This window comes from Hippocampus comes, unplaced genomic scaffold, assembly GCF_001891065.2.
Source record: "Hippocampus comes isolate QL1 unplaced genomic scaffold, H_comes_QL1_v1.1 scaffold51, whole genome shotgun sequence".
NCBI classification, from domain to species: domain Eukaryota; kingdom Metazoa; phylum Chordata; class Actinopteri; order Syngnathiformes; family Syngnathidae; genus Hippocampus; species Hippocampus comes.
Genome location: NW_017805497.1, coordinates 2900518 through 2927944, shown reverse-complemented (window position 1 = coordinate 2927944; position 27427 = coordinate 2900518). Strand labels below are relative to the sequence as shown.

The window sequence follows — 27427 nt, the reverse complement described above, 5'->3', positions numbered from 1 at the left end:
AATATTTCTCTCAAATCACCAAACCCAGCCAGGGGACTTTTCGAGTGCAGATTTCCCATCTCGATACAGTTACAGTATAGTATAAATGTAGTCTAATTCAATTTATTTTAAGAAAATAGGTTACTCTTTGGACCCACTAGAATACAATAAAATAACAAATGTGAAAGTGGTTCGCCGATTGCGACTCACCATTTTGTTTAATTTTTTGAACTCATTTTGATTTACAAAGGTAATTATTTCCTGTGGCTCAATGTGAATGTTTTAACTCTTATTTCTCCTTGAGTCACGTACTTGATTATCCACTAAGAAAAATTAACCGAGGAAACTCAGTTTAGGAAGTCCCGCCTCCAGTGAACATTGCGATGCCTCATTTGTTTCCACACGCGTCAATCAAACTGCCATGTCCAGATAGTGGGTCAAATAGAAAACCAGTAAAATTTAATCTGCTTGAATCCTGTGGATTTTCCTGGCCGCCAACCATCAGGGACTCACGTTTTTGTGAGAAGTGAGAAGTGTCAAGAGTCGGAGGTGTGAACGCTCCTCTTCGCGCGTTCTGTCAGCGGCTAACGGGATGATGTGTCGAATTAGACGCTGGAACAGCTGTGCTAGTCGACGTTAAAACAAAATAAACGGGTGTTTCCTCAAGCGACTGTTTTTGCCGGAGGACCATCGATGTGATTTCTAGGGAGCAAGGGCGGTGGAAACAAAGCATCCAAAATGATGTCAGGGAAGCATTTCAAGGCTCACGAAGTCAGCTGCTGTATTAAGTATTTCATTTTCGGATTCAACATCATATTCTGGGTAAGTGCTCCGCTTGCTGCAATGTGTCTTCAGGCCTAGAACAACATTCTTACTTGACATGTGCAGTCTGCCATCCGTGGAATCTTTCATGATCTGAGAGTCGCGATGAGCCGCCTCGGCGAGTTCATCGTTGTAACAAAGCTTGCTGCTTGGGTGCACTTGCTGCCTCCATCAGGCATCGGATGCCTTTTGTTTTAATGCGCCGTTGCGAGACGGCCAACGATCCTGTTTACATCCATCCATTAACACTACGTGCTAAGGGTAGTTTCATTTTTCTGCGAGGGTCACTTGTTATCGTAGCTGCCAGGCTCCATCACATTAATGAGCCCTTGTTTCATCAAAAAGTACAGTTTGTAAGATACCCGATTTGTTCGAATTGCACTGTCCAAAACCAGCCTCTCAAGTTTTGGTGTCAAAAACGACAATGGATAATAAAAATTCAACCAACGTTTTTTTAAACATGTAGCCGACTCTTAAATCGCAAAAAATCCAGAGAACCTGAAATAAATTTCGGTTATTCTTTGTCTTTATTATTATTATTATTATTATTATTATTATTATTATGACGGTCGTATGTATCGCGCTTTGCTTCTCACAGCTTCACTGCACCGCAGATTTTTGTTCTTTACATATATCGAGGATTATTCATTATATCGTGGGATTATCGGTTGCAATTTGCTTTTCCATGGTGCCGCTTCTCCTCGTCATCTCTCCCTTTCCTAAGGATTTATATAATTTTCTACAGCCTTCCAGGTTATCTCGCTTGGAAAGGGAAATAAAAACCAGAAACCCAAGAGACCCTTTTTGACGAAGGTGGTGTGAAGAACATAAATTAGATGGCTGGAGGTTTGAACACAACCCTTTTTCATGTCACCAGACTCATCTTCCTTGTCATAGGTCTATTACGAAATTTAACCATACTGTTGGGCATTTAGTACACACGTGCCTAACTCTGCAACAAAGTGACAATGGTAGGAAGTGAACAGAATGGTGTATGTTTTTTTTAATGTCAGGTGACTTGCATCCTAGACCCCTTAATATGGCCTTTTGTATTTTTTCGGAATACATATTTTATATGCACTACAGTGCAGTGATTCAGAAGAGAAATATGTCATTTTCCATTTCCAAAACTTGATCTCGTCCCGTTTACTTCCTGTTTTGCATATGATGGCAGCCTGTTTAAGCAACATACTGTAGCAGTTTGTTGCAATTTAAATGTCCTCGCTATTAATTGTTGCGAAGGAGGCAAGACCAGTAGGCCACCATTTGCATCACATTTTAGTGACAAGAACACATTAGCCCTTTGACATGAAGCTTAGATGGATCAAATTCCATAAAGTCGTTATAATGAGATAGTGTAGCTACAGTATGATCATATTGATGATTTTGGCTAAAAAACTACACAGAAAAATAAAAGTGAATCACTTTCATACATTATTTCATGGCGATATACTACGTCTGACAATTTGACAACAAACTGTCGATGATGTCTTGTAAAGATGTTTAACTGGTGTTGGTCACTATATTAAATAAATGTCACCTCATCAAATAACACAGAAGAACAACATTATAAAATGTTCTGTCAAAAACAACAGAGAAAAATGTGTCCATTATAATATACTGTTTAACATACATTTCATAATATTCTGATAGTTGGAAGTTTTGGAATTTACCACCAGAATGTATTTTCGTTTCTGTTGGCCACAATTTGCATCTCCCGGAAAGTGTTCTTTGGTTTTTAAGCTGTTAAGTGGTAGTTTGAACTGGTGCTTCCCTTTAGTCAGTCAATCATGATTCATTCGGGCTGTTTAAAATGTTTTCCAATGTGGGAGTCACATGCTGATGCTGCAAACTGAAATTAGATTTTTTTTTTTTTTTAAGTGCAGAGTGAGTGCCAGGACAGCAGTTTGTTCCCTAGTATCCATCATAGAAGAAGAATAATCTTTTTCTTATCTCTTGTCCCATCCAGTTCCTTGGCGTGGCATTCCTTGGCATCGGATTGTGGGCATGGAGTGAGAAGGTTGGTTTCTATGGATTAACAGTTTCTTGTTATTCACATTGAGCGATTCAGTCGCATTTCTCGGTTTTGGTTTACGGCCACCTAAAGACCAACCTTATTGCACAACAAAAAAAGTGTCTGAACTATGAGATCTTTCAGTTAGTGTTGGAATTTAAAAATTCAGCAGGGGAAAAAATGTCCAGATGCTTTATTGGGCCAATTTTGGGCTGGGGATTTTTTTGGGGGGCCATTTTTTAAAAACACATTACATAGGACAAAGATAATTCTGTTCAAACACTCCATAAAAATGCCCCAAAAAAGATTCAAGATTCTTGCCGATTGTTCTCTTTTTGGTAAAGATAAACATATACTAAAGGACAAAGTATTGTAGAACAGTAAAATATTCTTCCAGTAATTAATATCTTTATTACTGTAAGCATGAAGGGGCCAAAAGAAGAAGTTCTATGCATCCATTGATTATCCCAACCACTCATCCTCACGTGGGTCGCAGGCGTGCTGGAGCCCATCAGAGCTGTCTGATAAAAAAGAAACCTTCAGCCTATTTCAACTAATAAGAAAAGATGAACGTCATCGCGCTATCATCGCCATGATTTTCTCAAATTTAAAAACTTCAGCCACACCGTCCATGCCTCTAGCAGAAGAATCTCAGAGTGAAACCAAAGCCTGTAGGAGTCGTTCGTCTTCTACGTCACCAATACAAGCCTCTTCGCCTCTTTCAGGATGCAATGTTGATTAGTGTTAATTACTGTATAAGGTTTTACAATTAAAGATTCGAGTAAATACGTGTACCGTTGTAATCTTTGTCTCAAATATGTAAAGTATAAATACCGTATTTTAAACATTTTGATACCGATGTACGCACAGATGAAAATTCATTCGTAGGGGGCTGGGCAAATCCCTGCGATTGGCTGCCAACCAGTTCAGGGTGTCCCCTGCCCACTGCGCAAAGACAGCTGGGATAGGCCCCAGCACGCCCCGCGACACTTGTGAGGATAAGTGGATCAGAAAATTCTACCTCACGGTTTTCACTTTTCGTGGGTGGGTTTCTGGTCCCCATTAATCATGAAAAACGAAGACTTACTGTATGCATTTTTTGTAAATTGGTTATCAGAATGTTTTTCTGTCAAAAATCAGACTCCTCATCAACTAGTTACCAATTGTATTCCAATATTATGTCTTCAAAAAACGGTACTCATATCTCGATCAAATCCGATTAGACCAGAATTTGTTGTGTCTGTATTATGTGACCTTGAATATAGACTCAGTTCTCGATCTGAATGATACTTGACCCCCCTTTTAGCAACTAGGATCCCAGGTCAGAAGCAGTCAAACAGCCGAGCCTGAGTCACCTTCTGCTTGTCGTAACTTTTGATTACTGGTAGTGTGTTGACAACAAGCTCAGACGGTAAAGGAATTAACGCTCATTTTGCTTCTCTCTCTCTCTCTCTCTCTCTCTCTCTCTCTCTCTCTCTCTCTCTCTCTCTCTCTCTCTCTCTCTCTCTCCTTGTTTAATTTTGGTTCTAATATCTCCTGACACATTTTTTTTTTACTCCCAAACCAGGGTGTTCTTTCCAACATCTCATCTATCACAGACCTGGGGGGCTTCGATCCAGTGTGGCTGTTCCTCGTGGTTGGTGGAGTAATGTTCATTCTGGGATTTGCGGGTTGCATCGGAGCACTGCGAGAAAACTCTTTCCTGCTCAAATTTGTAGGTGTCTTCATGCAACAAATTGTGGACAAGTATTAAAGTGTAGCTTGTTGTTTAACACTGTTGGCTGATTGTGATGATGTGTGTTCAGTTCTCGGTGTTCCTGGGTATTATCTTCTTCCTGGAGCTGACGGCAGGAGTTCTGGCCTTTGTCTTCAAAGACTGGATCAAGGACCAGCTCAACTTTTTCATCAACAATAACATTCGGGCCTACCGGGATGACATTGATCTGCAGAACCTAATCGACTTCACCCAAGAATATGTGAGCTTCAGTGCTTCTTTTTAATCCAAGAAGATTTTGTATTGGGTTTATCTGGACTGCAGGATTTATTGAAAATAACTCTGAAAGTTACGTTGCCCATTTGACCTTGTTACAGTGGGAGTGTTGCGGTGCTTTTGGAGCTGACGACTGGAATTTGAACATCTATTTCAACTGCACTGATTCAAACCCGAGCCGCGAGAAATGTGGTGTGCCTTTTTCCTGCTGCACCAAAGATCCGGCGGTATGTCTTCCCCGCACAGTGTCTTGCTCCTTCCCACGCAGTTCCTGCCCATTCAATCGAAAACAATCTTGCATACATTCCATCCATTCGGGACTGGAAGTACAGTCTTGCGTAGGTCAAGGCCTGGCATGCAGAAATATTTAGACTGCTTGTACAGTACTTTTAAGGGGAAATTGTCAAGCTCCTCCCTGTTACAGAGAGTGTGGTTATCTGTGTCCTTCAGAAGCAGGCTGTGGTTGTCAGCTACTCAGGCTGGCGTCCAACAGGACATCCAGGCCTCTCTATGTTTAGTCACTCAACTCTTTGCTGGCTCAGCACAGTCGGAATGGAATTTTCAAGGCATTTTGCAATGTGTTGCTGAGGAGGACAGTACTTTAGTAAAACAGACTTGGCAACCAATGTTTATTTTATTTCGTAACCTGAAGGAATTTTGCAGATGCTATCAGCTGGCAATGAAACAAGACTTGCTGCTCCAGGAGATATCGCTGCACATGAGGTTGAATTGGCAGCTTTTTTGTTTTTTCTTTTAAGATGAATGTCCAAAGTTGAACATCCTAAAATTATTTTACAATTTGGAGTTCAACAGAACAAAATCAGACACCGATTTAGCATCATCAGTACTGTCTGGCTTGATTTCCATAAATCTTGTGAGACTCCCACTAACAAGCCTGCAAACGTGTATTTTCCTCCCCAACTAACCATGTTGAATATACAATTATTCAAACCGCACGTACCGATAAAACAACCACAAAGCACAAGATGTGTGTGTGCTGCCTGCTGACAGACATACATTTAGTTCCAACAATACCTTTACAATGGCACCAGTTGACAGTATTCTTCTCCAAACGCCTTCTTTTTTTCCCCATTCCCTTGTCTGCAGTTATTAAAGGATGACTACAATTGATTGTATTCTTGTTGTATTTAGTTGTAAGAGCGAGAGAGAGAGAGAAACATTCCGACATTCCGAGAAAGAAACTCGGAATGTTAACATGTTTGTTCAAGCGCTGGCCGTAAAGTTACTGAGTATCGATTACCTTTATAATGGGACAGTTTGACCCTGGAGCAAATACATTCACTTAACATTAGGTTATGGAAAACATTTTTAAATAATTAGAAGTGGTGGAGTTCAACATTGCTTCATAGGTTCAATAACATGACTCGACATGTTATTGTCATCGGGTAAGTCAGTTTTGCAGCAAGAGTCCAATACCAAACGTTGTGTCATAGATGCACTTTTGAGAACATGAAAATAGAGCACAACTGCATTAACTGGAAAACAAAATATGGAATTCTGGTGGTAAAAATATGAAATGCAGACACATGCATCATATTTTTTACTTTGTTTTTTTTTTTAAATTTATTGATGACATTAATTTCCTTCTCCAGCTTTGTAGTGTTTCCACTCCCGGTTATTTTTACATATTCAAGATGTGTTAAAAATGCAATACACGCCACTGTACACTTAAACTGGTCGTTAATTCACCTTTTTTCCTTCATCTTAGGAGGACGTCATCAACACTCAATGTGGATATGATATCCGAGCAAAAGCCGTGAGTAACTCATAGAAAAACTTTAGCTCCTCGGAGAATGTGGTCCAAAAGTACAGTGGTGCTTTCTGACATGAAAGCAGTGTCAATCTGATTTGTGACTGTTGTTTCACTTCTTTTGCTACTGATGCATGAGGTCATTAGGTTCTCCACCCAGGGAACAATATCCTCCTTTCAGTACATTTCTGTTCACTCCTCAAAATCTAGCAGCTGTGTCCCCATCGGTACCGATGTGGTATTACTCATGCTGCAGCAATGCGGTGGGATTTGAAACCCCTCCCCCATCATTAGCTTTGGCCTCTCTCCCTCACTCGGATCATAATGTGAGGAAAGGCTGGGTTTGTTTTCTTTCATTTTAAACGTGAAGAAAAATCCGGTACAAAGCACCATTAACCGGTTCTTGCTGGACAACAATATGCTGAATGCAGTGTGCGTAAACAAACCTAGTGACAATAGTGCTACAAGATTTCATTGCGAAAAGCTTCAGAGAGCCAATGTTCATACGGCAATTCCAAATGTGCATCCCTGAAACTGCAATATACGCCGTGACCCTAAAACAAATGTAAACAAACAGTAAACTTGGGTTCCCCGTGAAACTTTGCGCCTTTCAGGACTCAGAGCAGAGGACATTCATCTACATTAAAGGGTGTGTCCCACAATTTGAGAAGTGGCTTCAAGACAACTTGACAGTGGTGGCAGGCATATTTATTGGGATTGCATTATTACAGGTGAGAGTGAATGAGTGAACTTTTTTTTTCTTTGGGGGCGTGGGGGTGGAAAATTGTAATCATTTCAATTATGTGTGCGTGCGTGCGTGCGTGCGTGCGTGCGTGCGTGCGTGCGTGCGTGCGTGCGTGCGTGTGTGTGTGTATGTTTATTTTATATATATTTAGATATTTGGCATCTGCCTGGCACAGAACCTGGTGAGCGACATTGAAGCAGTCAGAGAAAGTTGGTATGTTTCTTGACTTATTTTCGATCAAATCACCACGACTATTGTGATTTTTTTATTTTTTTTGTACTCTTATATGGGTTAATACATGTTGTATTGCTGTGGCATGGTATTTTTTCTCTCATGGTTCAGTTCAGTTGGTACACACAAGAGCATATAGTGTGCCAGCTTTTCCCTTTAACCTTTCCAAATCAAGGAAGGGATGGAAGCTGGGGGAGTTGTCTTTTGCTGCCTTGCTGACAACTGTGGAAACAGAAAATTTGTATGTCAGACAGTGGAAAAAAAGCTTTGGAACACTACTTGATGTTACACTCATCACACTAAAAATGTAACTGTTTTTATCTGTAATAATTGATTTTCGGGGGGATGTACACAAAGGTTTTTTTTTTTCTGAATATGGATTGCAATGCTTCTAATGCGCAGTGTTTTTTGCAGTTTGTTCACCTAAGGCTGCCATATAATCTCCAGAGGAAAGAAGGATACCAGGTAAGCCTTGGGGCCGCCGCACACTCAGCAACATGCATGAATGTGACTGAATTATGGCGCAGTAGGTGAGGTTCTCCATTTAGTTTTTAAGAGTGGCTGACCATTAGTGATTCAAAATTCGAGTCGCGAGTGAATGTTGGAGGTGTAACAGCCAATCAAAAATACCACGTGTTCGCCTCAAAATAATGTTTTGCGGTATGAACCAAGATCCAGTCGATACTTAACTATATTTGTCATTTCATAATAACTTGTGGCTAAAGATGAGTATCTACAAGATGTTATCGATACTACTCCTCTTGATGAGACTGCTTATCGATTCGATGCCATGAAGGTATTCTTATCAGCATTTTGTTTTGGTTTGTTTGTTTGTGTTTGGAGAAACACCAAAACAAAAATATTCGAGCTCACACTGCTTTTTTTCAGTGACGGACTGATGGACCTTCCGTCAGTACAAACGGAATGCCCACCTCTGTTAATTTGATTTGTCAGTTAGAAACAACATCAGATAGAGCGTGCAAAATAGAGTTCATAGAGCTGAAATCAATCCAAAATTCATTTAATTGATTTGAGTAATTTCTCCAAAACCGTTAAAGGATTAGGTGTAGGGATTATCGATACTGCAGTTTTTGAAAATTCTGCGACAGGGCCACTTTAGTACTGGGGCCCAGTATATATCCCTACCTGTGGCTATAAAGGAAAGCGTGGAGAGTCTCTGTCACTGACAACAGCATTTTTTCACAATTATCCAATTCAGTTGAATGTGGGCCTTTCTTGCAATTGGAGCCTCACCCCTTCCCCTAATTGAATGCTTTTCATCCGCATCTTAAAAAAACATGTCTCTTACAGGACTCTTCAGACTGTACACCAGCAATGAAGGAATGAAGGGAGACACTTTAATCAACTTCGGTGTCCAATACGAAGGGACTCATTTTTGTGTAAATAGTACATGTAGAGTCAATTTGTGGACCTATTTTTGGATGACACCCAAACTCTGAAATGTATTGTGAGTGCATTGCGTCGAGCAGTTCAATGCAATGGGCGTCCATTATGTTGGTGACGTACAGTAGTTTTCAAACAACACCAGAGGAGGCTGCCATGTTGCATTCTCAGAAATAAGACTTTGTATTGGGAGTGGACACAACCTTACAGCTGTGCAGTTTTTCATGATTCTTGTACAAAGTTATGTTTGTTCTGGGCAAGCACTGCATGCCTTTTGTCTACTGCTGGGACATTGACTCGCCTATCCGTAGAACATTTAAGTATTAGAATTTTTTTGTAAAATGAATGGCTAGTTCATGGTGCGTTTGGCTGGTTAGCACTTTGTGAAATGATGGGTGGTCAAATGAACAAAAATGAACTTGAGATTTATTTGTGGCAACACTTTATCAGACTGCGACATTCGGTATCTTGCTCAAGATTTTTTTTTTTGTTTTGTTTTTTTTACTCAGAGGACTACAAGGCTGATGTAGAAATTTTCGGGGCACACAGTGTCAAATGACTTAATTGACTCAAATATTGCCATTTTCGCTCATTTTCACTATATTAATGATCTGAAGGGACATATATTTGCCAGCAACGAAAAAAAAATGAATAAAAGAAATCAATCTCCAATTTTACTGGTTGCACATGCATGAGTAGATGGGGAAAAAAAAGACATACGCCTTCATAAATTTTAGGGGCAAAATGTCACCGTTCAGGGACAATTTGGAGACCTATTAATTAGTTTTGAGGTGTGTAGATAAAGGTATATAATGAAGGCTCTACTATTTTCGACCTATTTAAAAAAATTTCGGGGCACACAGTGTCAAATGACTTAATTGACTTAAATATTCCCATTTCCGCTCATTTTCACTATATTAATGATCTTAAGGGACATATATTTGCCAGCAACGAAAAAAAATGAATAAAAGAAATCAATCTGCAATTTTACTGGTTGCACATGCACGAGTAGATGGAAAAAAAAGACATACCCCTTCATAAATTTTAGGGGCAAAATGTCACCGATCAGGGGCAATCTGGAGACCTATTAAGTAGTTTTGAGGTGTGTAGATAAAGGTATACAATGAAGGCTCTACTATTTTCGACCTGTTTAAAAAACCTCTGGAAGAAGCACAAAAATGGCTCATCATCAAAAGTCAAATCTCAAGCACTTTAATCCTCATGGAGGAATAATGATGCGTATTGGGCATATCAGCTGCTGTTTTTGTTTCTTCATTTTAGTTCATTTGTGGACCACGATAGAGGGACTGGGTCTTTTTTTTTTATCAGCAGCACCTTCTGCTGCTCTCTCATCAGCCAGTGACGTCATCCATGCATAACTGCTCTCTTTGCCATAGCTAATTTATTTTTCATGTGTTTTGGTTTGTGATCAAATGTGTTTAACTGTTAAGAAAAAAAAATGCTCATCGGTCTTACCGTATTAGTTTTCGCAGGAAATTGGGATATTTTTTAAAGCTTGTATTGTATAATATGCTGATGTTTGCACTTCGAAAATTATTTATATCTGAAACACAAATAGCATTTAAAAGTAAGGCACACACGCCATCACCAGCATTATTTAAATACTGTGAGGCTTTCCGGGGTTTTGCAGTCACATTCTCTTTTTGTGCTGTTTTTGAATCACCCAAAACATAAAATGATTGTTGCTGTTGATTGATCACACTCTTTCTTACCACTCAGTGCCAAATATAATGTAAGTTCTGCATATTCCTGGTTCTAAGTTAAAATAATGTTTCCTAAATTTTGTTCTGTCCTCTTTATCTTTCTTGTGAATAACTGGGTTGTGGAAAGTTGTAAATATATCTGAATAAATGTGGTTCTTTATATAACTTTTGTACACCGTCATTCTTTCCTTCTCCCAAATGCCTTTTTTTTTTTTTTTTGGTCAATTCCTAGCTCCTTGTCAGCACAATAGTTTGCACATCTGCCGCACAGTTCTGACGTTCGGAGTTCGAAGCTTCGGCCTTTCTGTGTTGTGTGCATGTTCTACCCGTGCTTGCGTGTTTTTTCTCGAATTGTGCAATTGATTAAAATGGAAGAAATGTTGAACGTGAGACAAAAAAAATGTAGAATTTGAATGATCGAGGTACAATTGTAAAATGTCATTAATTTGGCAATTAATAATCGAAAAGTTGCACTTGGAAGTTGCAACAGCAAAAGAGAAGAAAAAGACGCACACAAAATATTTCGTGTTATCAAATCTACGCGGAACGTCCGTTCTGTCTGAATGACGTAATTGCTACTCCTCTGATCTGCGATTTTGAAGTGGCCAGTGGTGAAGAGGCTTTGAGTCAGCCCAATACTGGCATCTAGTGGATAAAATGATTAAAATCTTCAAATAATCTGCTCACACTGCGAAGCTCAATAAAGAATGAAATTTGACGACCGGGCTAATTAGATAGCAAAGCTAATTGAACAACGGATATGGAATAAACTTTGCTTTGATTGTAATCTCATAAATAACCAATTTGTGAGGAATTTTGCATCATATTAATCAATTACTTAATGCAAGTACTGCTGAGAAAGGCAAGGCTGCCATATGATACGCAAATTGTCTAAGATAGTTCTGATAATATTGTTTTGTAATTTTCAAGGAAAAAAATCACTGAAATATAGATGACAGTATTTTGAACAGCAAGGAGCCCTTGAGAAATGATAATTAGGTACTGCCGATCAAGGCCGATTTTTTTTAAACAAATAAAAACAAATACTGTTATTAAATACACATACCTGTACTTTATTTTTTAGGAGGGGATGGGTTAAGATGATGACTAATGTTTTATGATTTAATACTGTAGTGCGCAAACTAAGGCAACTCAGTGGAATTTTGTCCGTATTTTCAAATGAGAGTTTTAAATGCAATGTAAACAATTTTGGAGTCACCATGAAATCATGTAAAAAAAAAAAACGTAACGTTATAAGGAAAAATTCACATTCCTACATCTTTCTGTGGTGGCACGGTGGATGGTTAGCATGTCCACCACACAGTGCAGAAGTGCAGGGTTCAATTCCGGCTTTGGCCTTCCTGTGTGGGGTTTGCCTGTGTGGGTTTTCTCCGGGTACTCCGGTTTCCTTTCACATTCCAAAAATATGCATGGCAGGTTAATGGAACACTTTAAATTGTCCCTAGGTGTGAGTGTGAACGCGGATGGTTGTTCATCTCTGTGTTCCATGCGATTGGCTGGCAACAAATTCAGGGTGTCCCCCACCTATTGCCCGAAGACAGCTGGGATAGGCTCCAGCAACAATCGTGAGGATAAATGGTTCAGATAATAGTTGGGTGGGTGGGTGGATGGATGGATAGATGTCTTTCTGTGTCACCAAAGCACTTTACAGAGAACAGAGTAACTCTTTTCTTCAAGTTACACAGCACAGGTGATTGGTTATTGAGATACATACATTTGATAAGAATTGCTTTGACCTGTATGCCACTGACATGACCTTTGATCAGATGACAGGGCATATCTTTCAAGATTATTTGTTATCTTAAGCAATTTTAAGAAACATAGTTGAATACGTATTTTAATAAGTAAGTGAATGAGTAAGCATTTTTTATTTTAAGTAAAATGTTGATGAACTCAGCTACGATATTATTGTTCTTGTCATTCAAACATATGTCACCCTTGCAAGAATTCACTTTTTGCACCCTGTAGGGGGAATGAGTTGTGTATCAGAAAAATAATCTTGGAATTCATTTTCCTTTGTTACTTCCAATAGACCGTTCTGTCTTTTTTTAGGAATGTACATTCTCTCATTTCATTGTTCAAAAGTCAGTGTGTCACAGGTCATAACATATTTCCTGAAGATTATGTGCACCAAATAACGTGCGTAGGATCTCACCTTTTAATGATCTCATCTTGTCAAGACAGAAATCTTTATGTATTTCTTTTGTAGTCAGCTTTTGTGTACAATATGACCTTAGTAATATAATACAACACATTTACTCAAGTATTGTGTACTTGAGTAAATTCAGTATTTCCAATGGTGAAATTAAAACCAAAACAACAATTTGTGTTTAAACTATAATTATTGCTGCAGTTCATGACCAGTTTGCATTAATGCAGTGCGATATGTATCTGTTTATCAAACATATTTTTAATTGGACGGAAATATCAAACATCTCTGGGCAGAATGATGATGCCCGTCATGTCATACATAGTGTGACTGTAGTTGAGCTACACATAGTTGCCATGATGTTTGTTCTTTACGCCATAAACTCGTCAAGACTCAATCCACAGTGCCACCGGTTGCACCAAAGTTTTGGAGTGTATTTTGAGTCAACAATTTTAATATGTTATACTCAGCCACTCAATTTTCAGAATCAACTATGAACTATGTTTTAGTTTTTAGTTTTTTTGGCCCGGAGTTTGCTCGGACAGACTCCAGTTAAGCATGGTCCTGAATAAGCTAAGCGGAATAGAAAATGGATGGTTGGAATTCAAAATAAAGAGTGAGCTGTTTGCATGTACTTGGAGAAAGTAATTAAGAATACCGCTAATTGGGCCCTCGCTGACTCTCGGGTGTCATCAACACACGTTACCTCCTCTGTGATTTTTGGGCATGTATTTTGTTTCAACACTTGATTAAGCACACACACATAATACCTCATTTTCAAGAAATGTATTAGAAACTTTGCCAGAATAATTGGTGTCCGGCTCAAACTTTTGAAAGAGTTGTAATTTGAGTCAGCGGCTGGTTTCACTCAGCACAGACCTCCGACCAGTTTGCAAAAACAAAGTCACAACTGTTCTCCTGAGAAGAAAACAAGGCATCTCACATGAGGACGTGTCTCTTCATCTACTCGGTAAATGGACTCATTCACACTTTGGGCATTTAAAAAAAAAAAAGTAAAATGAACGAATTTGCTTTTTTTATATTTATTTTCCAAATTTAAGATTCATAACATTAATCAATCGGCTCTTGCCACTTCATTGAGTGAGCAAATGATCACATGGCCAGAGAGAGGCAGACACAGGTTCTTGAAAAAAGGGTCCTGGCTGCACCAATCAATAGCACAAGTTCCTGTCAAATCTGTGCTCATCAGGTTAATGATTTGCTCGTTATCTCGTATACTTAGTACTTGAGCGTGGAGTTTGGAGTCTGCCCTCCCCTCCGATAAAACATAATAGAAGAAGCTTTGACTTTCTTTGCCTCTTTTTGGCCCGGTAGTGCCACTTGACACACACACAGGCACTTTTGTGTGTCACTTCCATGCATTTGGCTGCAGAGCAAGCACACGATGTTCACTATTGCCGTGTTCTTGCTTTGTGCAGCCTCCTGTGTCGCAACGTCTGCCGCTGGTGAGTACTCTGCTTTGTATGGCTGCTCTGTTTGACCTGCTTGGTTTATAAAATGCCACTTAATCTGAATCTTTCTTTAAATGACCGTACGTCACTGTATGTGTGTCATCTCATTGTCAGTGGAGATAAAAATCTTGAATTTTGTAATAACCTGAAAAATATCCTTGATTTGGGTGTTCCTTGCTCATCTTGCTCGACTGCCAATCACCTGGAGCTTTTGATTTGTTGAAATCAAGCGTGTGGTGATGAAATCATATACGGACACGTCAGTCCATCCTCATTCATTACCACACTCGTCTGGCAAATAGCTTGTCAGTAAGACAGAGGAGAAAATGTTATCTTCTCTCGGGGTGAACACACCCAGTTAAATGGCTGATTGAATCAGCTCGGCGATGGCAGAAAACTTTGGCTGTGGGAAATGACAAGTGAAAAACATTCGTCAAAGGAAATTTGCACTGTGCTTTGCTGAGCTGTTGCTTTAACATGATATAGATAAGCGATGGCCTTACAAGGATGTTTGATTTAAAAACATCTTGGTTTTTTTGCCTAATCCTAAATCATTCATTCTCTTAAAGAAACCTACCAAAGTTGACGTCTTACTCACAGTTGTCCCAATGGTATGCCGACTATTTTGCGTTAATTTGATCAAGGCATCCAGATATTTGAGCATTACCTCAAATAGACTCGAGTTAAACCATAAACCTAAGCCTTAAAAGCTCGCAAAAATGGGTTCTTCCCCTCTGAAGATCCACTTTTGTCAGCAATCCAAATTTATTTTGGAGGGCAAATGCACAGGAAAAAAAAAGTTACAGCTGTAAACATTTGTCAATTTGCTCATTGGAGTTCTATGATGGGATGGTCATGCATTTGTGAGTATATATTCATTGAACGGACTGCTGCTACATCGTATGTTCATAAGATGCGGTGGTTGTGTTTCTTCAGGTGCTGCTGTAGGACCCCAGCTGAATAACAACCAGCTGTACAAATTCAGCTACAGCACAGAGGTGCTGGTGGACAGGGCCAAGGGGTCAAAAGAGGGCAGCGCCGGTTACAAGATCTCCAGTGATGTGGATGTCAATCTGGTGTGGAGAGATCCGAGCAACAAGGATGAGCAGTTGATCCAGCTGAAGGTGGTCTCTTTGCCTTTCGTGTTTCCAATTAAAAAAAGAAAAACGAAAATCGGAACACATGATTTCATCCCGGGTTTTATGATGCATATCTTTGAATATGAACACAATTGTAACTCGATTCCATCTATGTATGCTAGATCTCCAATGTGAGAGCTGACCCAGTGTCCCATCGATCTGAAAAGAAGAATGTCCTCCATGGAACCACCACTGAAAGTCTTCTGGGCAAAACCAGACTGGCAGCTTTGACAAAGCCTTTCTTTGTGCATCTGAGAAATGGAAAGGTACTCTTAAAAAGCAAAACATCACTTCAGCATAAAGGCAGCGTTCCGCATTCTCTCTGGTGGCGAACATTATGAGTAACGAATAATCAAACATGTTACTGTTGCGATTTTTGGACTCTGATTAATGTCATTGTAAAAATCACAAAAATGTGGCATGGGTCCTTTAAAATATCATGACATGCAACAAAATAGTTGACAACTGCCCCACATAAGCTTTACCCGACTCCATCTTTAATGTGTTGGGGTTTGAGCAATAAAGTTTGGACAAATGAGACCCAATGGACTGAGCACCGTTTTCACCCGTGGAAGTTATAATGGAAATTTAAGGGGCAGAGAACACACACACACACACACACACACACACACACACACACACACACACACACACACATTCTAACGTTCCTGTTGTACACCACTGCAAACTTTAATCACAATAATAAACATGTATTTTACAGTGAATGTGTATTTATTTACCACATAATCTTTTTACATAACACTTGCATATAATATTTGACTCCCCTCATGTACCGACAGGATGTTGCTTCTCATCAGCTGGATATGAGATGGAAATACTCCAAAAAAATCCTTGGCACTCAGTCAGTTCTTCGCTCAAAACCCTCAAGTCCTTTTATGTTGTACTTTCAGCAACATTCTCCAGCGCCTAAATTCAAATTTCTTTTGCTTTACATGTATAAAACCAGATTATAGTAGGAGCACCGGTGGTTAAAAATGTAAAAAGAACAATTAATAAAAACATGCCATATTATATGATACTACTGTACAAAAATATTCTTCCGGAAACGTCATGCTCGCAGTGTTTATGTGTGAAATTGGCAGCCATCTGTTGCACGATTAACTATTTACATACAGAGAACACACACACACACACACACACACACACACACACACACACACACACACACACACACACACACACACACACACACACACACAGTGGATGATCTATTTCTGGTGGTCCTATCTAATGTTGTGGTTGAATGCCAAATAAATGACACGCTTATGGGGGACACTTGCATGATGTCATTTGTTTGGCTTGTTCGGGACATGGAGCCTAACCACAAACTATCATATGAATATGTCATGCGATATACAGTGCTCAATATAAATAAGTGCAATTAATGAAAATGAGGTCATTATTTGTTTCTCCGCAAACATACGAGCAATTTTCTAAATGTCAATATTGGTGTGTATCATTGTTATCAACAGATACTGAAAGGAAACTTGAAGTTTTCAAACCTGTTCGGGCTGCTTATTTATGCCTTGCGCTGTAAGCTAAAGTGGCAGCCCCAACTACTGCACAGGATGCTAAGAACAAACTAATCACTGCCTCTGTCCATTTGTACTTTACTCTAAAGGTAAATGTCATGTCATGTCATCCGTGAATACCCAAGTATGTTTTTTTTTTTTGTTTTGCACCACATCCACACTTCAATGTAATGTAGGCCTCAATAGTTACTGATGTAAAAGGAATGCGCTGATGTCTGCATGCGCTGAGCCCGAGCGCCGGTTGCTACATGTGCAGGTCAAGTTGTAGCATTCAATGTTCAAAAGCAAATAATTCTACTTTCTGTTTCTGCTACAGGTTAAAGCTTTTTATTCCTATTGGGCGGAGCCAGCCATCATCAAAAACCTTAAACGAGGGGTGTCCAGTTTACTGCAACTGCAGCTCAAAACGGGAAAAGTTATTGAGGTAAAAGTTATAACAAACACAGCATTTGATGAGATGTGCTTTTTCTCAATGAATGTAAGTAATTGTGTGGAAACAGAATGATGTGTCCGGAAGGTGCACAGTTGCATACAAGGCGGAAAACAACCAAGTGACCAGGACAAAGTTCTTGGAGTCATGTACGTCTGCAGAGACCGGATTCACCACACACAGCCAGGTCAGTTAGTAGACAACCATCTCTCCCAGATTGCATTCTACTGATGTGTTAGGACCCACTTCATGGGCTGTCCCCCCCACCCCCACTCCAGGTTTTGGGCGTGACCCGGAAATCTAGCTCCATCACGGTGTTCACACTGGAAGATGGTTTCATCCGCTCAGCTGTGTCTGAAGAAAGACACTCACTGGCTGTCAATGCCCACCGGTCTTCGGCTGCAAAAGTTGTGTCCAGGTAAAGCCTTGAAGAGAAAATTCATCATCAACACCGCACCGCCGTTGGAGACGCTGAAGTCTTTTCCAGGCAAAGCTTCGCACTGGTGGGGACGGAAGCTGGACCCCTGGAGATCGCTGGAAAAGATGCGGCCGTGGTTGTCAAGTCCATTGATGCCAAGATAGCAGCTGTCGGCATCAAAGCGGAGAAGATCATGGCGCAGTGCAAAACGTGTCCATCAGTGAGTGGTTCTATTCTTTAACACACACGATAGCTGCCATTGTTCAACTGATAGATATTTTGGTGGCTCATATTTCCTTGTTTATTTATTTCATTGTGCTCATTCACTCACTTTGTCTCGTCCCTCTCAGCTCTTTGAACACTGGCAGTCTCTACAGAAGAAACTGGAGCCAGAAAGTTTGTCCAAGGCCACGGCCCCTCGCAGCTTCCTGGCGCTTATCCAGAGCATCAGGAAGGCAACCAAAAACGATATCCTCCAAGTGCTGAAGAGCGCCAGCAAGACATCGATGTAAGTCGCCGTAACTTCCCTCCACCTTCCCTTTAGCTCGTTCACTTCACCCACCCTCATTCAGTGGTTTAGCACATTATTTGAGGTTGAGTATTCATTCGGTTTGACCCTGTGTTGTTCTTGCTGACTTCTAATTGAAGTCCCCAGGTGGTGGATGCCGTTACTTCCGCCCAAACGACAGCATCATTGGATGCCATGCTTGAATTCCTCAACTTTACAGATGCCAAAGGTATGGTTCTGCAGGAGAGGTTCGTTTATGCCTGCGGATTCGCTTCTCATCCTAACGAGAGGATGCTGCAGACGCTGCTGGTGAGTGTGTCTTTCTGGAATAAATGAAACGATGCAAGCAAAACACTGCCAACTAAACTTTGTCGTGCTGACGCCGCTCTTCTCGTGCAGGATATTTCTAAATCAAGGATTGGCAGCCCTGACATCAAGGAGTCAGTAGTGATTATTATGGGAGCCCTAGTCCATAAATTGTGTCAGAAAGGAGGATGTAACTTACCGGTGAGCTGCAGCCAAAAGTTTAAAGACTAAAGCGGTTGCATAATTTTAGGCTGTACAGAGCCTGTTTATGTTTACGGTGCGGTTTTGTGCTTCTGTCCAAATGATGATCTTCAAATTCTCAGACAGTCGTTGAGGTCAAAAAGATGATTCTAGAGGGACCAGACAGCACTCAGGAAGAGTCCGAGGTTCAGATGTTCCTCCTGGCTCTGAAAAACTCTCTGCTCCCTGAGGCTATTCCCATCTTTACCAAATACACAGAGTCAGAAGTGGGCGCGTACAGCACCATCGCACTCACCAGCCTGCAGAGATACGACGTCTCCCTCATGACTGATGAGGTAAATCCCTAAAAAGTCTTTGGTCCCCCGCTATTCACGAAAATCACAAAAAAAAAAAAAAAACCTCATTGGCGCACACCAAGATGTTTTAATTGCATATCTGAAGACTCAATACCACAAACCACTCTACGGGAGTTTCAGTTGGTTAATACGCGGGGAATACCGCATACGTTTCTTTGCCATTTCAGGTAAAAAAGACAGTGAACCGAATTTACCACCAGAATCGACGCATTTACGAGAAAAACGTGCGAGCTGCCGCTGCAGATGTCATCCTGAGTAGCAAGCCCTCGTACATGGAGATCAAGAATCTCCTGTTGTCCATCGGACACCTGCCGCGTGAGATGAACAAGTACATGTTGTCGAAGATCCAGGACATCCTCCGCTTCCACATGCCCGCCAGGTGTGTTGTGGAGCGACACAATTAAGATCGAATATTGCTCAGAGCGGATAAGGAATGCCTAAACAAATATATATCGTGTCATACTTTCTTTCAGCAAAGTTCTGAGACAAGTTATGCGGGATATGATTTCACACAACTATGACCGATTTTCAAAATTCGGGTCATCATCTGCCTACTCAGGATTCATGGCACGTAAGTAGTCGATTTTATCAGGAGGAATCATTTCTTTTATGATAATTTTCTCTTGTGGTAAATGTGGAAAACGTCTTTCACAAGATGTCGAGACTGGGGGAATTATTGTACATTCTTTCGGAAGAACCTTGTCAAGTCAGAGTTCACTCATGTTAGACGAGAGAGGAAACCTGGCTCACGATCTCCATTATAGTCCATCCCAAAATTGTATGACGGAGTTTTCCCACACGTAACCCATCCGAGCATACCTTTGTAGACTTGACTTTCTTCACAGAGAAGAAGGGGTTGGAATGGAAGCATAGAAAGAAGCACAGAATTGTTCAACCTCAGGGCTGGGCTGAGTTTATTGATTTATTATATGATTAGAGCTGCTTTTCATTAACTTTGGCCATATAGTACATAATGATTTTGTTCAAAAGCCCAAATAGAATAAGGAGCAATCGACATGAAATATCCTTGATAATAAGACCAAAAAAAAAAAAAATTCAGACGTTCCTACAAATTTAGCACTGAAATGGCTGGCATCATTCACTTCCCACAGAATCTGTTGATGTCACCTCCACATACAGTTTGGACATTTTATATTCCGGCTCTGGAATCTTGAGAAGAAGCAACATGAACATTTACGGTGCTAGTAAAGGAGCAGTGCTACACGGACTTCAGGTTTGAGTCGTCATCCGATTTAGATAAACAGAAAAGCCACATTTGCTAATCCAAGTGCAGTGACTGGTTTACTTCTCGTTCCAGGTTGCGATTGAGGCGCAGGGTTTGGAGTCGCTCATTGCCGCCACACCGGATGAGGGCGAGGGAGACTTGGATTCGTTCGCCGGGATGTCGGCTCTGCTGTTTGATGTGCAGCTAAGACCTGTCACCTTCTTCAAGGGTTATAGCGACCTCATGTCCAAAATGTTCTCCATGACTGGGGAACCCATGAATGTGGTGAAGGGTCTCATTCTGCTGACTGATCATTCTGAGGTATGCGACTAACACATGTGGCCTAATTGCTCAGTAAACTCAACGGCGAAGTTGTTATATGGAAGTGTTTGTTCAAATGGTGGCTCAATTGCTTCGCTATGGAACCCCGAACACATCCGCATCAGACTCGATGGCATTCAAGCTGAAAGTCTGAGTGCTGGAAATAAACTAAAGATGTTGCAACAAAGCATTCGTTTGACGGTGGGCATATTTCTGCAGCCAGGTTATTGCAGTTTTTATCCCCCCCCCCCTCGCATGGATTTCAATTTATTTTTCAATTTGGGCTGAACAATTTTGAAAAATCTAATTCCAGTTGTTTTTTTGCGGTGGTTGGGCGATTTTTTTTGCCTTAATGGTGCAATTTTGATTTAACATGCTGATAATTAATTCAGTGGATCTTCCAAACCTCTTCCCGTGTATTTTTTTTTTTTTGGCAAACACAAGGAAAACATTAACCTGAATTACAATATCAAGATTTTATATATATATATATCGTGACAATGTGTGCACCATATTTGGTGTAAATGTAAAAAAAGGCTATTTTGACTTTGCTGAGTTTCTTCCTTTTCACTCGCAGGTCATTCAGCTGCAGTCTGGTCTGAAGGCAAGTGCAGAGTTCCAAGGAGGGTTAGCCATCGACATCTCTGGTGGCATGGAGATCAGTTTGTGGTACAGGGAGTCCAAAACCAGCGTAAATAACAGGTTAAGTCCAGAAAGCGTGCAATGAAAGAATCAACAGCCAAAGCGATGCCATAACATGACGATAACATACTGTAAATAGTTCACAACCCCGTATACACAATCTGTGGTATGTTTGTTAACAACTGCGTGTACAAGTGTGATGAAACACCTCTGGAGAGCTCCGTGGCAATTCTTAGAAAAATAACCTTTATGGTTGTTTCAGAAGTTCCAGCCATGTCAGGGCGCCTCAAATAGACGCGCGTTGATGTTAGTCATGTGAACTTTACACGCTCTATAAGTGTTGTCTGATTCACTTGTTCCACTTCACATGTTGGAAGTCAACCAGTATTGTGCTTCACACCTATCTCGCTTCGAGGGTTCGCATGAAGCGTGACGTCAGTCCCGTCTGGCTCGCTATTTAAGACCATACTACACGACAGCGGGCGCAGCTATCGGATGTCTTTGTCGGGATTTATCGGTGTCTCGTTGTGCCACTGAATTGAAATGTGCCGGGCCAAATCACTATTTATTTTAGCAGAAGTATTTGTTGCCGAAGTACAGGGCTACTCATGATGCATATACTGTACGTGGCTGTGATTATCTATCAAACAAGTAGTTTTGTGCACTATGTCGGCGTGGATGCTTACCAAAAGCAAAGTGGAAGTGAAGTTTCTGTTCAAGATGAGAGCTTTTGACTGTTAAAGCAAAAAAAACAAAAAAGGGGGGGGGGGACTTGACCTGCGCGTGCAAGCAAATGGCAGAGGCAGGTGAATGGATCAACATAACTGTGCCGCTTTCACCCTGATAATAGACTGACGGCCTATCTATAGACGCAGAACAAACCGCACGCACGCATCTCTGCCAGGGCATGCCCCCGTGGCCAAAGTTACAGACAGGTGGATTATTCGGTGGAATCTTATGCGTGCTGTTGCGTGTATGTGTGAAGTTGCATGGAAGGGGAGCGAGGCTTACAAAAAAAGGGGAATGCATGCATATCGCAGGCGGCCATTTTGTTCCTACATCGACATTATCAGTTGTGGTGGTCTGTTGCGTTACTTAGCTACACGCCGCTCAGCGTTGCAATGAAATCAAACACTGCCGAGCAAAAGGAGGATTCACTTGAGAGACAATCCTGAATGAGCGAGCAGCCAAGAGAGTGGCTTCGGCTCACGCCTTTAATTTAGTGACTTTGATGATCCAGATTTTTGGTGTGAAACATATGTTTGTTTGTTTGCTTGTTTGTTTTTTTCTTCCATCTCTGGATCACAATTAAAATGGCATTTATTCAAATTTCATCAAAAAAATATTGATTTAGGAAGCACAGTGGCCTACTGCTCAGCATTTCTACCTGACATTTGAACATTCGAGCGGCCCGGTAGTTGAGTGGTTAGCACGTCCACTTCACAGTGCAGAGGTACTTTCCTGTGTGGAGTTTGCATGTTCTCCCCTGTGCCTGCGTGGGTTTTCTCCGGGTCCTCCGGTTTCCTCCCACATTCCAAAAACATGCGTGGCAGGCTGATTGAACACTCCAAATTGTCCCTAGGTGTGAGTGTGAGTGCAAACGGTTGTTCGTTTCTGTGTGCCCTGCGATTGGCTGGCGACCGATTCAGGGTGTGCCCCGCCTACTGCCCGAAGACAGCTGGGATCGACTCCAGCACCCCCCGCGACCCTAGTGAGGATAAAGCGGTTCGGGAAATGAATAAATGAATTTGAACAGTCCCAGCCTTCCAAACAATTTGCACCTTAGATGAACTGAAGACAAAATAAGGGATGGGCAAACCACAAATGTGCTCGCCTTCTCGTTTAAACACGGTCTTCTAATTCCTATTGCATTTGTGAATTATGAACTAAGCAGAAAAAGAAATCTGTTTTCATCCATCTCACGGGACGGCCATTTTGCCTTGTACTTGTTCTCGCTATAAACTGAAAATGACATCTCGGCATCAAAGGGCTGAGTTAACGATTGTTACAGATCACCTGTTTTCTAGGTTTGGTCGTGTGATGTTCGCAAGGTGAGCCCTTTGGCACTGTGATGTCTTTTTCATTCGCCAGCAAAATGGCAATTAAAATCAGGTCGCCTTTTCTGCTTGATTCATATTCCACGAATGCAAATGCGATATTAATCGGAATACTTTTTCCATCAATAATTGCTGGAATCATTTTGAGTTATGTTTTCTTTGGGCCCCACGCAGTCATAAGCATCAATGTTAGTAATGCAGATGATGCAGCAAGTGAATGGAGAAGAAGAGCATCATTTTCACCAAGCCTTCCTCTGTGGCGCTTTGCAGGGGAGCGTTAGTGATTTCCGGTAATGTTACAGTCGACATGGACTTCATGAGTGCCGGTTTGGAGGTCAGCTTTGAAACGGAAGCCTCCCTCGACTTCATCACCACTGTCCAGTTCTCGGAGTATCCTTTCCTGGTGTGCATGCAAATGGACAAAGCCACCTTTCCCATTAGGTATGAGAGAATCCCTCATCGAATGAACTCCCTTGCCTCTGAAATGAAATCTAACATCCCCATTCCTTTTCCCTACTTGTCAGCAATTACCTAAAGAAACACGAGAGCCTGTCAACAGGAAAAAGCGTGGTGACACAAAAGAGCAAGAAGTTGCTCGTCCCTGGCTCTGAGTTCCCGCTCCACCAGGAAAACTCAAACATGTGCAAGAAGGTTTTTGACTCCAGCTGGTAGAGGTGACACCACTAACTCCCCAGGAGGAAACTTCCATGTTTGGGGCATTTTATATTTCTCCTCTGTGAGGTTTTGGTGCATTTCTAGTATATGGCACATCACACCTTAGCATCATGCCGTGAAACGCCCAAAGAGACCAATGTGGTGAATGTGCTGTTGTTGTTGTTGTTGTTGTTTTTTTTTTGGTCTGTTTTTTTAAACAACATATGCAATGTTTACATTCCTGTGAATATTGAAGTAATTTGACGTTTTTGGTTGCAACTGGGACCTCTTGTTGTTGTCTTGTTATGGCTTTATTTGAAAATATATTTATGTTGGGCACATAACAGTAGAGTAAAAAAAAGGGATTGGAAATGTAATTTTTATATCAATCTCACCCGAAAATCTTATTTTATTAAATGTGTTTACTTGAAGCAACTTGTGTCACCCTTCACATTTAAATAATGATCCAGAATGTACCATAGTAGTAATATGACATTCACCATAATGGTTTTTTTACACTGTACTTACAAGATCTGGGGTAAAAAAAATAATAATAAAGAGTTTTAAATCTACATTTTAAAATAGTTTTTTGTATAATTTCAATGGAAAGCTTTAATGAATTGTTATGACCGTACTGGCTTTTTTGGAGATCTCTTTGTTTTAAATATAATTGGATGGAAATAAACATACACTGGCAACTCCAAGTCTGTTGACATACTGTATATTTAGGTCTGGAAAAAAAAATATATTCACCAGCACACTCAGTAACTTATTACCGAGTATACCGGCATGATGTTTGCATATCCAGACGTGATAGGCCCACAAAACCTTTTTTTCCCACAAATGTATTATATATTTATTTTTGGGGGGTATTCTAACAGGGCCTGACATCAGAGCTCCAGTTGGCATCCGAAACCAACAACTGGGCCTTGTTGCAGATTCTTTGAAAAGCACAGAGAGCAGCTGGGGGCAAAGCAGTGTCTGCCAGTCTGGTTGCGGCCATGGGGACCAAGTAAACACAGCCGCAAACGCTCAGGTTAAACTTAAGCTTCAGCCGGGTGATGTTTCAGTGTCACCGCAAAGCTAAATTTGCATGCTGGCAAGCCAGCACATGTGCTCTTGTTCCGCTCTCTTAAATCTGGATGAATTCATTATTATTATTGTTATTATTATTTTTAATCCTTTCAAACATTCAGTCATATAAACGCAGATAATGAAACAAGGACATGCATTTTTATTCTGATATAGCTATTATTAAAAATCATAATAGCAAATGAATAATGTAAGATATTCCCTCATTATTTATTTGTTTTCCCTTGTGATTTGAATCTGGAATACTGGCAAAATGTATTTAATATTCAACAAGTGTTCAAATATGTATGCGTATTTATTTATGAATTTATGATGCTCTTGTATTTATTTTGTGCAGCTATTTCTTGAAACCACTACGTACTTGTTTGCACTCGTTGAAACCGGCATCATTTAAATCGCACAATATATTCTGATACATTTTCTGTGTTTTAGTGCAACAAAAAGAATTTAATCGCTCATCTTTTCTGTGAGCAAAGGTTAAAAGTGAATTTATGCAGTACGTTAGAGCCAAAACCCATTCAAATAACGCAAACACCTTCAAGAAGCTTGCATTTTGAATTTATTCCGGAGGTATGTAGGCTTGTCAGTCTACATGACACTCATTTATATTCAAAGTCAAGCATGGGTGCACAGCACTTACTTCTCCTTTCAAAATGTCTTTCTGCTGTCATTCCGACCTTTGTCTTTTTTTTTTTTCCTGCACATGCCACACAGCTCACACGATGCAATGAAACAACACCATCGTATGATGATGTCATTACAATACAGCGGATCCCATTTGCACTTAATTTCAAACCATCAAGACTTCCAACATCCTTTGTTCGCAAACAAGTATACTTAAATAATGAACTTCATATTCATCCTTATAGCCAAGTGCTTTGTTTAACCTTTAAGAATATTTTATTCATGTCACTTTGACATTTTAGGGGAAAATAATCCCACCCCCCCCAAAAAAAATGTGCCTGCAATATCTATGTACACAGTCATTGATCACGGTCAATGTTGAACAGAGACAATCCAAGTGCATGAAGTACATGAACATTCATTAATACAATTGATACAACGGGCAAAAATGCACATTTACATGTAAGTATGATGGCCTTTATGTTCATAGCATAAATACAACAGGTTCAATGGAGAATCATTCTTTTCAGGGTCTCAATGTTTAACAATAAATAATCAAATAAGAAACATTTGAGCTTCATTTGCACAACTCGGCATGAAAGCATACAGAGCAAAACGTTTGCAAACATTTTCACCCACATATACCTTTAAAAAGTTTTATCGAAATGCGATATAATGATCAAGACGATTTATTTGCACTAGTCCCGAATTACAGAGTCCACGATTAAGAAGACAGATGGATTGCGATTCACATATACACGTTTTGTGCGACGTTGCACTTCCAAATGCATCCGGTCAAGTTGCGGTGAAAGCGCAAACTTGCCATTCTCTACTCTTGTCAAACATCCTTCCAAATTATTAAACACACTCATACAAACTCTTATGAAGGGTAATTTAAATCTAGTCGTGGATCTTTCACAATGATGGCAAAAAGACTGACCAGCAGATCCAATTACCTTTAATACAATGGGTTGGAAACCTGCTAAAACAACAGTCTGGATGATTCCTACAAGCGATCAGGGGGTTATAATCCGTAATAGCTCATTGCATAGTCAAAATGTTTTATGAGAGAAAAATGTCTCTGAATGAATTCTTCCATTAAATATATTCTGATAAATACGTTTTTTTTTTTTTTCATGGTATCAACAATTTTGCCCACTTGTGTATGTGCCCTTTGATTGGCTGGCAACAATTCTGGGGAACATCTGGCTTTTTCCATAAAGCCAGCTGAGATAGGTCCCAGCTCACTGACACACAATTGATGGTTAATCAAAGAAATGATGTCATATTTTACTTCCTACAATTTACGACCAAATTCTTGTGAGAACGCGAGCACGTGACATCAGCACGCTCCTGTTCAACAGTGAAGTAACATGACTCCTCATTGTATACAGTACTTGCCGAATGATGATACACCCTGCACGTGTAGCACATCTGCGCGCACGCACGCGCACACACACACACACACACACACACACACACACACACACACACACACACACACACACACACACACACACACACACATGCATGCAGCAGACACACAAACTCCAACCTCATTACACTTAAAAGTGTAAAA

At 40.5% G+C, this 27427-nt stretch overlaps 2 protein-coding genes across 2 annotated transcripts; both read left to right on the top strand.

Annotated features, from left to right (window-relative positions):
- The first annotated feature begins 383 nt into the window (after positions 1-383).
- On the top strand, positions 384-9661 carry LOC109519912 (tetraspanin-5). Its single transcript, XM_019876774.1, has 10 exons — positions 384-801; positions 2771-2821; positions 4383-4529; positions 4621-4791; positions 4907-5032; positions 6535-6582; positions 7191-7307; positions 7473-7534; positions 7967-8017; positions 8864-9661. Exons 1-9 carry the CDS (start codon positions 718-720, stop codon positions 7977-7979), a joined length of 819 nt encoding a protein of 272 aa, XP_019732333.1. The 5' UTR covers positions 384-717; the 3' UTR covers positions 7980-8017; positions 8864-9661.
- A 3995-nt stretch (positions 9662-13656) lies between these two features.
- mttp (microsomal triglyceride transfer protein) lies at positions 13657-24881 on the top strand. Its single transcript, XM_019876754.1, has 18 exons — positions 13657-14316; positions 15259-15446; positions 15584-15727; positions 17331-17438; positions 17515-17631; positions 17723-17862; positions 17932-18082; positions 18213-18370; positions 18511-18679; positions 18770-18877; positions 19000-19212; positions 19401-19612; positions 19707-19804; positions 20346-20467; positions 20552-20779; positions 21357-21481; positions 23749-23919; positions 24003-24881. Exons 1-18 carry the CDS (start codon positions 14256-14258, stop codon positions 24148-24150), a joined length of 2661 nt encoding a protein of 886 aa, XP_019732313.1. The 5' UTR covers positions 13657-14255; the 3' UTR covers positions 24151-24881.
- Positions 24882-27427: the final 2546 nt, after the last annotated feature.

Coding starts and splice junctions, on each gene's coding strand:
- LOC109519912 (XM_019876774.1), top strand. CDS start 718: ATGATGTCAGGGAAGCATTTCAAGGCTCACGAAGTCAGCTGCTGTATT. Junction 2,822..4,382: donor TGTGGGCATGGAGTGAGAAG/GTTGGTTTCTAT, acceptor CTCCCAAACCAG/GGTGTTCTTTCCAACATCTC. Junction 4,792..4,906: donor TCGACTTCACCCAAGAATAT/GTGAGCTTCAGT, acceptor ACCTTGTTACAG/TGGGAGTGTTGCGGTGCTTT.
- mttp (XM_019876754.1), top strand. CDS start 14,256: ATGTTCACTATTGCCGTGTTCTTGCTTTGTGCAGCCTCCTGTGTCGCA. Junction 17,632..17,722: donor GATTCACCACACACAGCCAG/GTCAGTTAGTAG, acceptor CCCCCACTCCAG/GTTTTGGGCGTGACCCGGAA. Junction 18,680..18,769: donor GGATGCTGCAGACGCTGCTG/GTGAGTGTGTCT, acceptor CTTCTCGTGCAG/GATATTTCTAAATCAAGGAT.